General features: G+C 44.0%; 1 protein-coding gene across 5 annotated transcripts in view; it reads left to right on the top strand.

Annotated features, from left to right (window-relative positions):
- MYO6 (myosin VI) overlaps positions 1-16,681 on the top strand; it is a 159,511-nt gene that overhangs the window by 116,997 nt on the left and 25,833 nt on the right. For all 5 annotated transcript variants that reach the window (XM_054974132.1, XM_054974126.1, XM_054974141.1 and 2 more), the window contains exons 21-27: positions 505-635; positions 746-823; positions 1,540-1,669; positions 2,373-2,463; positions 3,586-3,736; positions 8,626-8,834; positions 10,481-10,559. In XM_054974132.1, coding sequence (XP_054830107.1) covers positions 505-635; positions 746-823; positions 1,540-1,669; positions 2,373-2,463; positions 3,586-3,736; positions 8,626-8,834; positions 10,481-10,559 — 869 coding nt within the window. The remainder of the gene's footprint in view (positions 1-504; positions 636-745; positions 824-1,539; positions 1,670-2,372; positions 2,464-3,585; positions 3,737-8,625; positions 8,835-10,480; positions 10,560-16,681) is intronic.

Below are 16,681 nucleotides of genomic sequence, written 5' to 3' on the forward strand. Positions count from 1 at the left end.
CTGTGATGTTTTGGTGCTGCACCTGTACAGTGGTAAATGTTTTGGTTGTACATTGTGAATACAGGCACTGGAGATTTGGGGAAAGGGGTGTGTAGAGGCAGAAGTGGAGCTTTAGGCACTAAAAGATATTTGGCCTGAAAATGACTAATGGATGCTTACAAGAATACAGAGAAGTCCAGATAAGGCCATAGCTCAGATAATCTAGGGATACAAAGAACAATGATGTTCCTTAGGCAGGATATCCAGAATTATAATGGAAGGATCCAGTTTCACAGATGGGACCCTCTGTCTACCTGAAGAAACTCGAACGACCACTGTCAAATCAGCAGATGACCCAATGCAGCTACACAGTCGTCCCCCCCCCCCAGATTATTGACTTCAGCTATACTGTATCTGCTTACATCCAGTACTCTGGTTAACGATTTCTGGATTAGACTATGACAGGCATGAGACTCCACTACAGAGTGAGAACTGTTTTCTCCTTAATTCCTTTCTTTATTCTAGGCATGGTGTCTGTTTTGGATTTGATGCAAGGTGGCTTCCCATCACGAGCTTCCTTCCACGAGTTGTATAACATGTATAAAAAATATATGCCTGCAAAACTGACCCGATTGGATCCTAGGCTCTTCTGCAAGGTATTACTTTCTAGAATGCTCAATATACTGCCTCTAGCTTTCTTCTTCATAATTAATAGTGTTGCTCTTTCCAGAGATACCTTTCTCAAATTGTTTTTCTTTTGTTGCAGGCGCTCTTCAAAGCCCTTGGTTTAAATGAAAACGATTACAAATTTGGATTAACCAAAGTGTTTTTTAGGCCTGGCAAGGTAAGCAGCATTATTATCTAAGAAAAGATTATGAACATGAAATGAAATGATTTTTGCTGCTTTTCCCACTAAGCAAGGTAGCACGAAAGCTGCATTACAGACGATTTAATCTTTGGTTTGTTTTCCCCCCCATTCTTCAGATATACGTGGCTATCTTCATATTTTATTTAATGATTTAAAATGTGTGTCTCGCACTTTGTATGCTTGGTAGTCTACAACAGATTTACTTTAATCCTTATAATATATGAAGATAAACATTTCAGGAACAGAACAATGTCTAAAAACCCACATTCTTCATAGATACAACCTTCACTCCTAAAGCCTTAGCAAGCAAATAGGCTTTATGGCTTTTCCTAAGAGCCACAGAGATATTAGTTGTTGAACTTCCTTAACTTAATCTATAACCTTTGTGGCTGTGGCTACGTGAATAGCTCCTGGCTCCAACTGTGCATCTTTCCTTTATGTTGTGCTCAAAACTGGGCCCTTTGCCAGACTGTCTTGACAAGAAGATAGCGTGGGGGGTGGGGGTGGGCCTCTCATCTAGATATACAGGTCCCTGTCTGTGAAGGGCTTCCTAGGTCAAAACCAACCCTTTTAATAGGGTCTAGGGATACACTGGCAGCCAGTGTATGTTTGACATGGTTACAGCATTCTGTTTACCCTGGAGACCTGCATCTCCCAACATTCCCTTATGTGATGCTGGTGTCCTCTTTCAGTTTGCAGAGTTTGATCAGATCATGAAGTCTGACCCAGATCACCTTGCTGAGTTGGTTAAACGAGTCAACCATTGGCTCATCTGCAGTCGTTGGAAGAAGATTCAGTGGTGTTCTCTCTCTGTTATTAAATGTATGTATTCAAGTGCTGTATCAGTAGAGAAAACAGCACGTTTTGACAGCTTCCTATGGCCCTGATCTGGTCTTGAGCATCTGCATGTGGAGTAGTTAAAAACCCTAGTTTATGCAATGAAACTGTCCAGTATTTTTTTCAAAGCTACCATTCCATATACCATGCATAATTAATAAATGGATTCATTTCATTCCACAAAAAGTGGCGATAGCCACTAGTTTAGATATTCTCTATTATTCAAAAGGCTTAGACAAATTTATAGAGCTAGCCTGTCATCAGCTGTTAGACACTGTGATTAAGTGGAACCAACAAATCCTGAGGCAGTATATCTTTATCCCAGTGTCTGATTTTCTATCCAGTGGCTTCTGGTCTGTTTATATCTGGGCTGTGCCTCTATTCTAAATGGCATGCTTGATTAGATGGACTTCTGGTTTGATACAGTAAGCCTACAAGTTCCATAGCTGACTATCAGGAAATGTATTCAGGTCTGACATCCCACTCACGAAAGAATCATTGACGACACTGTGTCTTAATTGCACATTATCCGTTAGTTTAAAAACCTGTGTTGAATTTACAGGTTTTCAAACAGTTGTTTGCCTTTACTTGGTTTATCTTTCTCTGGTTTTACAACATTGTGTGTCTGGAGATGTGTGGTAGCTTTCTGTTTATGAGGATGTCTGCATTTATTGTTTGTATTTTGCAGTGAAAAACAAAATAAGGTACAGAGCTGGTGCCTGCATTAAAATACAAAAGACGATTCGTATGTGGCTATGCAAGAGAAAGCATAAACCACGGTAAGACAAAATCAGCCATAAAGCTCTGTGTTGGTGCTTCCACCCCAATCCTTAATATTATTGCTTTGTGTGTTGGTGTTTCTTTACCTACTGCTTTTTAATAGAGATCTTTCTCATTTTTTGAAAAAAAAAGAATTTTTGGCAAAAAATGAAATGTTTGTAATACTTTATCAAACCTAAACTTGTTTTACTACTTTAGCAGTGTACAGTTTTATAGCATAGGAAATTGTACGACTTGACATATTTTTGCAATTTAAGTATAAGTGGAAAACTCTGAACAATACTAGAGAGAGAACTTCAAACTGTTGTGCCCTGTGCAACCTTAGAACATCTTAGATTTTGCTATATGAGTGCTGGAAATAGAAAATGTAGATTTTGTTGTAAAGTGTTTATTATTTGGACAAGAACAGCCTTATTGTGACTGAGACTATCCGAGTATTTGGATATTTAGTTGAAATTTAACATTGAAAACATCAGATTCTTCAGTAGTATATTATCATGCACATTGAACCATATCACATTTAAACAATGAACTTACCCTGAAAAATCCATTATATATGTCTACAATATAAGCAGGATTTTTTTATTTAATTATGTAGATTAGAGGGGCGAATGTAAACTCTTCATGAGTCTCATTTTGAATAAAATGTTGTCTTAAAAGTGTTTCAAAAAGATTATTTATTTTTCAGATTTTTAGACCGCCTCCCCCTCGAAACGAGGCCCGAAGCGGTTTATAACAAATACAGTATTTATAGGAGTAGGGGTTTTTTTCCCAGAGCTCTTCCACATTTCCAATTTTTACACTGGAAAAATTGAAATAAGAAATCTTAAAGGGTGAGGAAGTGGTTTCCCAAATTCTCCAGTTGTTTCCCAAGTCTTTATTGTTCTTTTCCATTAGTTACATTCTGAATTGTGTTGCAGGAACTGAGAAGCAGCACAAGGTGTGCAAGGCCAGTGGGTCTGCTTGTATATTTGTGCATCTGCATTCTTCTTCTCTGTTACTCCATCTGTACTTCTCCTGTGGGTTCCATTGGCTTTGAGGACAGTACAGAATTGCAGTCTACATATGTGACCTACTCTGTGGCTGCTTGAACCTCTCAAACATAAATGTTCCCTTTTCAGCATTGATGGCCTAATAAAGGTTCGGACACTGAAGAAGAGGCTTGATAGATTCAATGAAGTGGTAAATGCTCTGAAAGGGGGGAAAGCGGAGGTGAACAAGCAGATCACGGATCTTGAAATGTCTATTGATGCCTTGATGTCCAAGATTAAGGTAAGATGTACTCACAGCAGGAATATCTTATATGTCATTTAATGCTTTACAGAAGGAGCATGTTGCTTCTGGCAAATGTCATTCTAAGAATTTTTAAATCAAATCATCATGCTGTTAAGACAAAATTGAAAATGAACAGGGCTGTTTGTGCTTGCCAAATTTAACTTTTGCACCAGGAAAAGCCCCTTAGCTGTAGGCAAATTGAGCAAATGTGCTTGTTTAGTGTATTTATTTAGAACATTTATACACTACCTTTTCAAAGATCTCTTTTTTCTTTCTTAGTGTATATCTTCTTTTCTCATGTCTGCATTCTTCGCTAACTCGTTTTAGTTTTCTGGACTTGGGAGTGGAAGGAACATGGTAGCTTCCCCTACTCCTGGCCCTAAATCCCACTGAAAACCTTATACAGAAACTGCTCTGACCTCCATTTCTGCAGAAATTGCCCACACACTTTGAAGTGTATAGTTGACCCCTGAAGTGATAGAAACTTGGGTTTTTATTTCAACTCTTTGCTCAAGACCACACATTCCTTGCTTTTCCCGCACTTCCATAGGATCACACATGCCTCTCCGATAAGAGGATGCCAATCTTTAAAGCAGAAGCATCTTCATGGCGGACTAAGTTGTATTGATGTATTGTCGAAGGCTTTCACGGCTGGAGAACGATGATTGTTGTGGGTTTTCCGGGCTGTATTGCCGTGGTCTTGGCATTGTAGATCCTGACGTTTCGCCAGCAGCTGTGGCTGGCATCTTCAGAGGTGTAGCACCAAAAGACAGAGATCTCTCAGTGTCACAGTGTGGAAAAGATGTTGGCAGGTCATTTATATCTACTCAGGAGGGGTGGGGTTGAGCTGAGTCATCCTGTAAGAGTTTCCCAGGGTGTGGAATGCTTCAGCCTCCCGCCATTAGCATTCCACACCCTGGGAAACTCTTACAGGATGACTCAGCTCAACCCCACCCCTCCTGAGTAGATATAAATGACCTGCCAACATCTTTTCCACACTGTGACACTGAGAGATCTCTGTCTTTTGGTGCTACACCTCTGAAGATGCCAGCCACAGCTGCTGGCGAAACGTCAGGAACTACAATGCCAAGACCACGGCAATACAGCCCGGAAAACCCATAACAACCATAAGTTGTATTGCTCTGAATGAAGGTGCTTTCTTTTCCAGTAATGTATGCTGTTGCAAATAAGGGTATAATTTCAGAGCATTATATAATTGGAAATTCTATTAGCATGTAGGTTTGCCAATTTATATATTTGATCAGCTTTTAAGGAATGCGGGGAAGGTCAGCATTCTGCTGATAAAGGAAGTGGCTTGTGCCTCCTACTACAGCACTTTTTCAGCTGTGTTTAATCTTTCTTTTGTTACATGAGAGTGTTAATTGATTTTTAAAGCTGTGGGAAGCTGTAATAAATCTGATTGTAGACTCAAATGTCTTTTATCTGTGATACAGAACAGAAAATAACCTCTAGAGCATTATGGAAGGAGGTGGTGAAATTTTTGCTTGCAACAGCCCCCTCCGTCCAAACGCAGTATGATTGTTCTTGCCAGTTCTGACTGTATTTTAAATAAGATACTGTGTCCTCATACTCTACTGAAACAAAGACTTGTACCTAAATTGAAAATATATTCTTGAACTTTTATCCTTTATTTATTTATTTTATTTATGTCATTTATAGTCCGCCTTTCTCACTGAGACTCAAGGCGGATTACATAGTGTGAGATTAGTACAATCAGTAGCAAGGACAAGGGTAGGCATTTCCATACAGTGTCAAGGACATTTCCATAAACAATGTCACAGGGTAGGTGAATACAAGTTTACAGAGACAATACAGGGTTGAAGGATTGCTGAAACAGAACATAATCCATTCTAGGATTGACATTAGACAACATGAAGCACAAGCAGTATATACGAGTACATATTCAGAGCAACAGATAATATGTAAAGCAACATAATGGTGGAGCCCATGGTTCCCAACTCATTGGCAAAACATCCGAGACCCCCACCCTACAATACTGCCCTCCTATGTGAGTAAAAAAGCCTTTTTGAATAATTCAGTTTTGTATTGTTTGCAGAAATCCGAGAGCGTGGGAGCTCTCCTGACCTCCTCAGGCAGGCTGTTCCTTAGGGTAGGGGCCACCACAGAGAAGGCCCGTGTACGGACTGCAGTTGATTTTGCCCATGTGCAGGCTGGCACGTGCTAGGGACCCTGTTCGAATGAGCGAAGCTGCCGTGGAGGGACATAGGAAGGGAGGTGGTCCCTTAGTTATGTTGGGCCGAGGCCATGAAAAGCTTTGTATGTAATAATCAGTACCTTGAATTGAGCACGGTAGCTGATAGGTAGCCAATGGAGTGACTGCAGGATGGGAGTGATGTTCATGCTCCTGTTTGCACCAGCTAACAATCGAGCTGCAGCATTTTGTACCAATTGGAGCCTCCTAGTTAACTTAGATGGGAGACCAATATATAGTGCATTACAATGGTCAAGTTTTGATGTCACCATAGCATGGATCCAGGTGGCCAGGTTGGCTGTGTCAAGATAAGAAGCCATCTTCCAGGCTAGAGTGAGATTGCAGAAAGCATTTTTTGCAGCTGCCTTATCTTGTTTTTCTAGTAGTAGCGCTGGATCCAGTATAACCCCTAGGCTCTTAACCGAGTCAGTAAGGGTAAACAAATTCCATCGAAAGTGGGGAGTACAGTGTCTTTCAGAATATCTGACTTCCCAACAAGCATCACTTCGGTCTTGTCTGGGTTTAATTTCAATTTGTTATTTTTCAGCTATTTCACCACGGCTGTCAGGCAGCGATCTAAGATTTCTGCTGCATCCTGCAGGGACCTGGATAGCGAGATGTAGAGCTGGGTGTCATCCGCATATTGATGACACCCAACTCCATAGCTGCGAATGAGTTCTCCTAAAGGGTTTTACGTAGAGGTTGAATAACATGGGAAATAGAATTGGGCCCTGTGGAACCCCACAAGATAGTTCCCATTCTGGAGATAGCTGATCTCTGACAGCAACCCTTTGAGTCCGTTCCATGAGAAATGATTTAAACTAGTCCAGGGCACATCCTTTGATGCCCACTTCTGTTTCTGGATGCCTCAACAGGATGGCATGGTCTACTGTGTCAAAGGCTGCAGACAGATCCAGGAGGAGCAATAAGGAGGCATGGCCTTTGTCTATATTCAGACGGAGATCATCCACTAATGCTACTAGTGCTATCTCTGTCCCATGCCCTGGTCTGAAACCTGACTGGAAAGGGTCCAGAGTGCTAGAGTTATCCAAGAAGAACTGGAGTTGGTCAGCTACTGCCCTCTCAATCACTTTTCCCAGAAAGGACAAATTAGAGACTGGACGATAATTGGCCACATCAGTTTTGTCTAGGGATGGTTTTTAATTAGTGGACAAATAACTGCCTGTTTGAGCAGCCGAGGGAAGGTGTTTTGAGTTAGCTATTGATTTACAAAACATCTTAGTCGTTCACTTAGCTGATCTTTACTTGATTTTAACAGCCAAGATGGGCAAGGATTGAGCACACAAGTAGTGGCTTTCATAGATGCCAGGATCCTGTTAAGGTCTGCCATTGTAATTGGTTCAAAGCAGACTAAATATAAGCTAGATGGTGTATTAAGCATGTCTTCTATCTCGTTTGTAGCATTTCTTCTATCTCATTTGTATTGCAGCTAGCATCTAGATCAGAGCGTATTCATGCTATTTTATCTGCGAAAAACTTAGCAAAGGCCTCACAGCTAATTGTCTGTTCTTGGGACTGTAAAGGTTCAGATTTCGGGGCTAGAAAGTGTCTGGATACCCAGAACAATTGGGACAGTTGCGAACTAGCCGACGCAGTGGTTGCCGAGAAGTAACGTTTCTTTGCTGCTTTCATTTCTGTTTCATAGATCTTCCAGTGCATTCTGTAGCAAGTTCTATCAGCTTCCACGCGAGTTTTTCACCAGTGTCTTTCTAGACGTCTTCCAGCCCTCTTCAGGTCAGCCAGCTCCATGATTAACCATGGTGCTTGCTTCCGTCCCAAGGGCCGGAGGGGTTGACAAGGAGCAATAGTGTCAATAAGCTTCAAGGAGCTTTGTGTTCCACACACCTTCAGCACCTTCTGTGGAGCATGCATCTGGAATTCTAAAAACCCCAAGGCATTTTGGAATCTGGAAGGGTCTAGGAACCTATGTGGATGGATCATTTAACTGGACCCCCAATTTTGTGGGGTGTTGGGGCTATATTCACTTTTGCCTTCAGCAGATGATGATCTGACCATAGTTCTGGTTGAATTTCCAATGTTTAGCCAAGGTTTTCCCTCAAAGGCTCAGTGCAAAATATTAAGTCTAGTGTGTGGCCTCCTTCATGTGTAGAGCCTGTCACAATTTGTGAGAGGCCCAGGGTTGCCAGGGAAGCTATAAATTCCTGAGCCAGGCTGATTTGGAACACTCAGCATGGATGTTGAAGTCCCCCAGAACAATAAGTCTAGGTATCTCTAACACCATGTCTGCTAGCAGCTCTGCCAACTCAGAAAGGGTGCTTAATGGTGAGCTGGGTGGTCTGTAAACAAGCGCTTCCCTCCTCTCAGTTGCCTTTTCCACATCAACCTGTAGAGCATAACAAACAAAATTACAATAAAGTGCCACATACATGATTCTTAAAATGTGTTATTTATAGTCTGCCTTTCTCACAGACTCAAGGCGGATTACACTGTGTAAGTCAATACAATCACTAGCTAGGACATACAATGAATAATACAATAGGATATGCATTGCAGATGTTTGAAAAAAAGCATACATTTGAATACAGGAATACAGAGATGAAACATTGCAGAAAACAAAACATTAGTAATTTGAACATGGCATTGTGTTGTATCGCAATTGTTTATTTGGTAGGCCACAGTAATGCCGAGAGAGCAGATACAGAAGGAGTATGACGCTCTGGTTAAAAGCTCAGAACAACTCCTGAGTGCACTACAGAAAAAGAAACAGCAGCAGGAGGAGGCAGAAAGGCTACAACGCATCCAGGAGGAAATGGAAAAGGAGAGGAAGAGGCGTGAGGAAGAGGAGCAGCGTCGGAAGAAGGAAGAGGAAGAAAGGCGACTGTGAGTAGTGATATTGTCCGTTGTAGGAGTTTTGTCAACAGTTATGAAGGCATAGGGATGTTTTGTAGTTGCAAATGGTTCTTCTTTGAAGAATTGTCCATGGCGCCACATTTGAAGCGCAGGGTCCAATCTGCTTAGCCTGTAGTACATATTCAATGCTCCTGGCTTTGACTGTCTTTCACACACATTACCTTTAGTATACACTTTGGTTGCAGAGAGATTATACTTGTCTGGCAATAAAGCAGGAACTGGAAAGATGTGATTTCTTCCAATAGTGAGCTCATTTGTTAATGGTTGTATAGCATGTGCTTGTTCAAGTGTAATAGGCACCTACTGCTCTTTCGTCACATCCAGGCCTAGACCATGTTTTGTGCATTAACTTAAGGATATATTGTCAGTCTTGGATCATTCTGTTCTCCCTGGGATCTTCCATGTCAGTGCTAGAGTACGTGCTCATCAGCTGCTTTTTCAGATGGACATTTGCCACAAGACAAATATCACCTTACTGCAACACTGCTTCTGACTCTTCCTTCAGAATTTTTTTTAAAAACTGTCATTAGAGGGTCTTGGCTCCTGTTTTTCCTAAGACAACACTTTTTGACAGATGGTTTTAGAAAGGGCTACCAGCAGGGCTGTTATTTTACTCCACCCTTTGGAACAACTTCTTGTATATTCCTCTCCCCAATACCTGTGAATATGGACAAGATACCATCCTATTGACATTGAAAAGGAACTTATTTTAGTATTATATAAATTCATTCAGGGTACATTTATTTATTTTGAAAATCATATGTGATCTATTATAATATCATTACATAAATTACAATTGTACAAAACACTATTCAGTTTGAAAGTCAGCTAGCATTCATTTTTATCTTAGTGAGGGTACAATTTGATTGTAGAGAAGAGTCTTAAAACATTTGTAAGTCTGTGATAAGAGGAATTACCTAAAAACTTGGTGATGAGAGAGGAACAGAAGACAAACTGTTAGTTTCAGACTGATTCACTACACTGAATTCTTGTTGTATGCTCTTAACTATTTTGTGTTAAAAAAAATAGGGGATCAGATCCAGTGATCCATCAGCAGACTAATAGGCACACCATTTGGGGCGTGCGCTGAGGAGGGCTGATAGGATGAAATCCCCCCTTCTTCACTCTTCAGTAAGAAGAGCTGCACTGATGGAAGAGGAAGGACAAGGGTAACCTGTCTGCCTTTCTTCTTGGTTCAGACCCATGAGGCTATTAGTCCATGTGAGTCTCACAACTGGAGGAGTCAGTTTTCCCAAGACTGTAAAGGACTACTTGGAAAGGAGGAGCAGTATAAAAGATCCATGATTCTTGTGCCCATAAATTGCTGCCTCCAACTCAAGGGGTATATCTGATTCATTTTTAATGTTGTATGAATATATGATTTGTCAAGGTTTCGTTGCAGAAAAACACAGCAAAATACTCTTAAAAAGGCACACAAAAACACCTTCTTCTGATCCCTCTTCCCAATGTCCACTTCTAGCTGGGATACTTCAGCTGCTGGTATCTAAAATCGGCATTACAGAGAAATATTGCAGTTGTGTTTTCCCCTCTTGTAACAGGTTATAGCCATTCTTGATGTGAACTGTTTTTCTGTGCATCTGTCAATCTTTTCCCAGGAAATATGAGATGGAAGTAAAGAGAAAACAGGAGGAGGAGGAGAGGAAGAAAAGGGAAGAGGAAGAAAGACGAATTCAGGTAGGCTTTTTATTAGTTTCACTTCTCACATCCCACTGCAGCAGGCATTAAACCTATGAACCTACCCTGTATTGAGACCGAGAATATGGGTCTATCAGGATCAGTCTTGTCTACTCTCACTGGCTGCAGCTGTTCAGGGGCTCAGTAAGAGGTCTTCTACATCAAGTACCACTTGACCCTTGAACTGGAGATGCTGAGGATTGAACCTGGGAGCTTCTGCATGCAACGCAGGTGTTATACCAAAGAGCCACAGTCCCATCATGAACTAGGCTAGTGTGTGTGTTAGAACTTGTTGAAAGGCAATACTGAAGGGAGTCTTGGCTGACTGGGATGGGGGAAACAAGCAGGTGAATGTAGCCAAAAACAGCAAAAGTCGCACAGGAAATGGCCTCTCTAGGAAGCAGGTAATAATTGCCCCCCAGTTGGAATGAAGAGGCAGACACAAGTGTTGGGATTAAAGGGCCGCTTTATTAAATTATAACAACATATTTGTCAACACGGCAAGGGCTTAACTAGTGGTACAGGTCAGGCCTTGGGTCACTCCTGGACCTCCGCCCTGACCTATATGGGCGACCCCCGACAGCCCTGGCTGCGAGCCATCCATGGTATGGCTGGGGCCCGGCTGGCCTGGCTAAGTGGTTCACCCCCTTAAAGCTCCCCCACCCGACCATACAGCTGCTAGGGGAACCGGCTTGTCCAGGGATTGCCCACCAGGGCATCTGACCTCGCGACTGGGCCATACAGCAGCCAGCCGCTCCTGACAGACCCCAATCCCCACAAATAAGGATATGCCAAGGGTGGTCACCGGCCCGCTCAATATTCCCCAACTCCTCACCTGCCAACGCTAAGGCCAAGCCTCTGCTTAGGCCATAGCACCCCACAAGGGCATAAAGCCCACCAAACCCTTGCCGCACCTCCTCCAAATAGTTGTATAGCCATCCCCTCAGTAGAGGTAAGCAAATGTGCCCAGATTTGCAGATGGGAACCCCACGCCCAAGCTCTCTGCTGCAACCAGGGAGCCTTGGACGAACGCAACCCTGGGCCCAAGCTTCTTGCACACACCTGGCAGGGAACCTTTGGGCCCCAACAATTACAAACTTCCCGCCCAACAGGCAGGGAACATGCGCACACAGGCACACAGGCCATGGGCCCAAAACAGAACAATTCCAAGCTTCTTGCACACACCCGGCGGGGAAGCCTTGGAACATACAAACCCTGGTCCTGCAACCACTGCGAGAGCCACGGGCACAAAACCTACAAACAACAACTCATACATTCCGCCATCCAAGCCTGAATGGGCACCGGCTCTGGAACGACGGCACCTAGAGAAAAACACAACTATTAACAACCTTAAACCAGGCAGCTGAACCAAACCTGCCCTCTTGCTCCTCATTGTGGTGAAGGCCCTGTGCCCGCCTGCTGCTGGGAAACCCCGGGACTGCCTGGTCCATGCCTCTTGTCTTGCCCAGCACACTGACATGCCATGAAGGCATGTGGTCCCGAACAAACTGGGCACGCGTGGCGGAACTTGCATGGCTCCCTACAACATACCCCTTGGGACACAAACTCCCAGCAAAGCATGTGTGCCAGAGTGGCCTGATCCCCAGAAGGGTGCACACTAGCTATTTATTATTTATTTATTTAATTACATTTTTAGACCGCCCTCCCCATCAGACGGGCTCAGGGCGGTTTGACAACAAATTAAAAACAGTAAAAACATTATAAAAACATTAAAACGTATAAAAAACCATTAAAATTGGCGGGTGTAGAATATTAAATATTAAAATGCAGCATTGTCCTGCATGGGTGGTGGAAGGTCTTCAGTGGTATGGCCAGCGAGAGGACAGCCTAGCCCCCACCAAATGCCCGGTGGAACATCTCCGTCTTGCAGGCCCAGCGGAAAGATAACAAATCCTGCCGGGCCTTAGTTTCCTCAGACAGAGAGTTCCACCAGGTCGGAGCCAGAACTGAGAAGGCCCTGGCTCTGGTAGAGGCCAGGCGGACCTCCCTGGGGCCAGGGACCATCAGCAAGTTCTTAGTGGCTGATCGAAGCGACCTCCGGGGAACATATGGGGAGAGGCGGTCCCGAAGGTATGCTGGGCCCAGTCCGCATAGGGCTTTATAGGTCAACACCAAAACCATGAACCGGACCCGGTACTCAACCGGTAACCAGTGCAGCTGACGGAGGATAGGCGTTACATGAGCCATAACTGGTGCTCCGGCAACCACCCGTGCAGCTGCATTCTGAACCAGCTGCAGTTTCCGGATCAAGCCCAAGGGAAGCCCTGCGTAGAGTGAGTTGCAATAGTCTAATCTGGGGGTGACCGTTTCCTGGATCACTGTTGTGAGGTCATGGGTCGATAGGTAGGGGACAAGTTGTCGAGCCTGTCTTAGATAGAAGAAAGAGGATCTAACAACTGCTGCAACCTGTGCCTCCATAGACAAGGAAGCATCCAGGACCACCCCCAGGCTCCTCACTCTCGACACCGGCGTAAGTAGCGCTCCGTCGAGAGCAGGGAGCCGGAGTCCCACACCCATGGACCCTAGACCCACATGCAGGACCTCCGTCTTCAAGGGATTCAATCTCAGCCGACTCTGCTTCAACCATCCAGTCAACCATCCAGCTAGCGTGGAAGACCGCTGGATGAAGTGACTGCTATCAGATCGATCACCTGCGTTAGGCTTGGCTGGGGAGATCAACTGCAGCCAAAGCTGCTGTTAAACTTGGTCCCAAGGCAGGGAAGGATTGAGAGCAGCCCGCATGCGGAACTCTTTGTCGTATTGCAGCCAGGCTGCACCGGCAAAGTCCGTATACCCCCTGTATACAATGTCCATATACTGAAACAGGGGTGATGCCCTCCAAGGCTGGGCGCGTGCTATGACCCCAGCAAAGATAAGAAACCCTGGCAACCAATTGGCCCAAGTCCTATCCACCTTACAGCGCTTAAGCCGTTCCTTATCCCGATCCCCAAGGTCCTCTTTATTCTTCTTCTCCAGCTCCCTGAAGAGAAGGGTAAAGACACCCACATACTCACCCTTGAGGATCTCTTCCCTTGTTGCCGGGGTCAAGTGGTCCCCAAGAGGCATTGCCATATCTGCAAAGGGGAATGCCCTGTATGGAACTGAGCCATAACTCGCCCAAGGGTACCCATAAAAAGCCCCCCATGGAGCCACAGTACCCATCCCCATCTGAGACTGGGATGCAAAAGTTGGCCATCCAACTTTTGGGGGATGGATGACCCCAAAGCGGCCATACACCACTGGAACCCACAGATTGCGATGTGCCTGACTGCTCATATGGAGCTGGCGGCTTACAAGGGGGTATGGGGGTAGCGGCCTGACCCCAAGGCCCCCATGGCCACCTGGTACCCCGCTGAGGCCAGGAAGACTTACCATCCAACTCTTGGTGTTGAAGTGCTAGCACTACCTGGTCAGGCTCTCCACCATCGCATCTTTCGGCCAGGCCAGGATCAACCAACAAAGCTTCAGTTGCTTGAGAGGCAGATGGTCTGGCAGCCAATGTGCTAGCTGTCCCTCCGCTGCCAGACGAACCCTCGAGAGCAGAAATACGGGACAAAATTTCATTAATATAGGATGCCTCTGATGCCGCCCTAACAAGCCTCTTATGCTTGGCCACCGGATCCACGTCAAGAACCCTGCGGGATTGCTCCAATGCTGTTATGCGGTCTAGCAGGTCCTGTCGACTCGGTACTGCCTCATCTCACAAAATGGCCTACAAGGCTCACACAAAATGGCTGCTAGGCCCACTAGTGCCTATGGCCTCCAAGGCCCACCCAAACTGGCTGCTAGGCCCACTGGTGCCTAATCCTGAAAATTAGGCCAAAGAGGAGCACCACTATGCCTGAGAAAAGAATAGTGTGGGACAAGGGAGGCAAAAGCCGAAAGGAGGAGTGGCGCCGGGATAAGTGGCGTCGGGAAAGGCGCCGCGTGCTGCGCCTCAGCCACCTCCTAGCCCACAGGTGCCTGGATGAACTGCACTGGGAAAAGCCCCTGCGTGCCGTGCTTAGGCCGCTCAATGCCAGAAACAATGCTCCCAAACACAGCTTCGCCCGACGGAGCTGCTCCGTTGCCTGGCCGGGCCCCGCTGTGTTACCCACTCCTTGTGCCGGGGACGCAAAAGAAACGTCCTGCTTCTCCTGAGCACGAGGCGTATTGAGGTGGCAAAGGGCAGAGCAGCAGGAAGAGCCCAACCAAACTCCACCCTTCGTGCGCGGCCCCGGTTACAGGGCAAGCGCAGCAACTGCCACTTCCTCCTTCCAGAGGGGCAAAACATGCCCTCCTGCCGCAGCAGCTGTTTGCCGCCGGCTGGGAGTGCCATTTTCAATGTTGGTTTTTTTAAAAAAAATTAATATACTGAATGATTTGACATTCATTTAAAATAGACTGTTGTATTACATGCAGAAGAATTAAAGATTGCTTTGAACTTTACCCCTTAAACGTGCTGCTGTCCTTTAAACCTAATACTAACATTAACATAATTTGGTGCACTGAAGAGAAAGAGCGATTATAATGCCAAAAAGGAAAAGTACTTGCTAGGAGGAAAAATGTCAGCTTTTCGAGAGCTGAAGTTTAATGAGAGGGCTGCTATTCACAGATATGACAGAATAATGAAACATGATTTAGACATAAGTTTTGTTAAAAGGTTCTTTCAAAGTAATATTCATTTGCTAAAGCTTGAAGTTACCCTATAATGGAATCATAGTAATAAAGTGTATTAATTGCTATCTGGGTTTTTCAGTTTTGTTCTATAGTCCTGTATTCTTTTTAATAATGTATCTTAATTAATCTTCAGCTATTTTTTAATTAACGAACAGTCAAAGGTCATTGTTGACTTGTATCATAACTCCATCAGCTTCAGGGCATCCTTGAAGCTTAGCGTTTATGACCTGATTTTAAGTGTTATGACATAGGTTTGTGATGTTTTGTAGAACTGCTATCGCTGGAATTTTTATAGAATTGTACCATTGTCTCTTTAAAAGAAGCCGAGTACTAGCCTTCTTGTAATTCTTTGAATAATATTATCAGCAAGGTCATTATCTTTCCGTTGTACTTTGAAAAAAATACTTCTGTACCTGCTCTCCTAATATGTTTTATAATCTCTATCATCTTAACATATTCTAAGTACTTCAAGGTCCATGTGCAAGGATCTAGTTGTAGCTGAGTGTTTTTTTTTTCCTGCGCTCATAATGTTTGTTACAAAGCAGAATATAGGAAAGTAGTGAAGTGGGCAGGTGTTCTAGCTGGAAAAATTATAAACTAAATTAAGCAATGCATCTTTTATATGCTTCAAGGTTGAGACATACAGTACTAGGAAACTAAGAACATAGGCGGTATCTTCTGATCAAACCTTATTCATTTGCCCCTTTTTGATTCATTGCAGGGTAACTTGTATGGGAAGGCAAAGTTGAAATTGTTCTTCTCTTGCCCCAACATATGTAAAAGTTTTGTTAAAGTACATTGTTGTTGTTTTAACTTTTCAGTAGATTTCCTTTCACTTTGAGGTAGTGGCAGAGCAGATGTTCCTTTTAGTAGGGCTTTCCTTTAGGCTGTATTCAGTCAGCTTTTCTGTTGCTACTGGATAATCTAAAGGAGGGATCTCTGTAGAAAAGTCTCTGCAGCAGAAAGGAAGATTACTTTGTAATATCATAATTAGAATAAGGGTTGATGCCAGGCCAGGACAACCATTTCAGTCCACCTTTCTACAAAGAGGTTGGATTAGAGAATTTGAAGCAGAGTGTACAGATGGCTGACTTCATTCAAAGCATTTATATGCCACTTATCAACCTAGACTCAAGGTAGCTTACAGTATACCAAAACAGCACTTCCAAATAAAATCCAGTAAGCATAAAAATACTGCAACAAGAATGCGCAAGGCTGCGTTTTACTTGGAGACTTGGGAACTAACTTACCAAAAATACAAAGTTATGCTTCCTTGCCATACTTGCTGTTTTGCCCGCAAAAAAGCTCCTCCTTAGATCCCTGGAACTTAACAAGGAAGATTCGCTTTCCATGTGCATACCACAGCACATTGGTAAGGGCCCACTGATGTATGTTTAACTGGCACACGAGCTGTTGGGGCATAGGAGCTAGTTCTCACAATT

This window comes from Eublepharis macularius, chromosome 1, assembly GCF_028583425.1.
Source record: "Eublepharis macularius isolate TG4126 chromosome 1, MPM_Emac_v1.0, whole genome shotgun sequence".
NCBI classification, from domain to species: domain Eukaryota; kingdom Metazoa; phylum Chordata; class Lepidosauria; order Squamata; family Eublepharidae; genus Eublepharis; species Eublepharis macularius.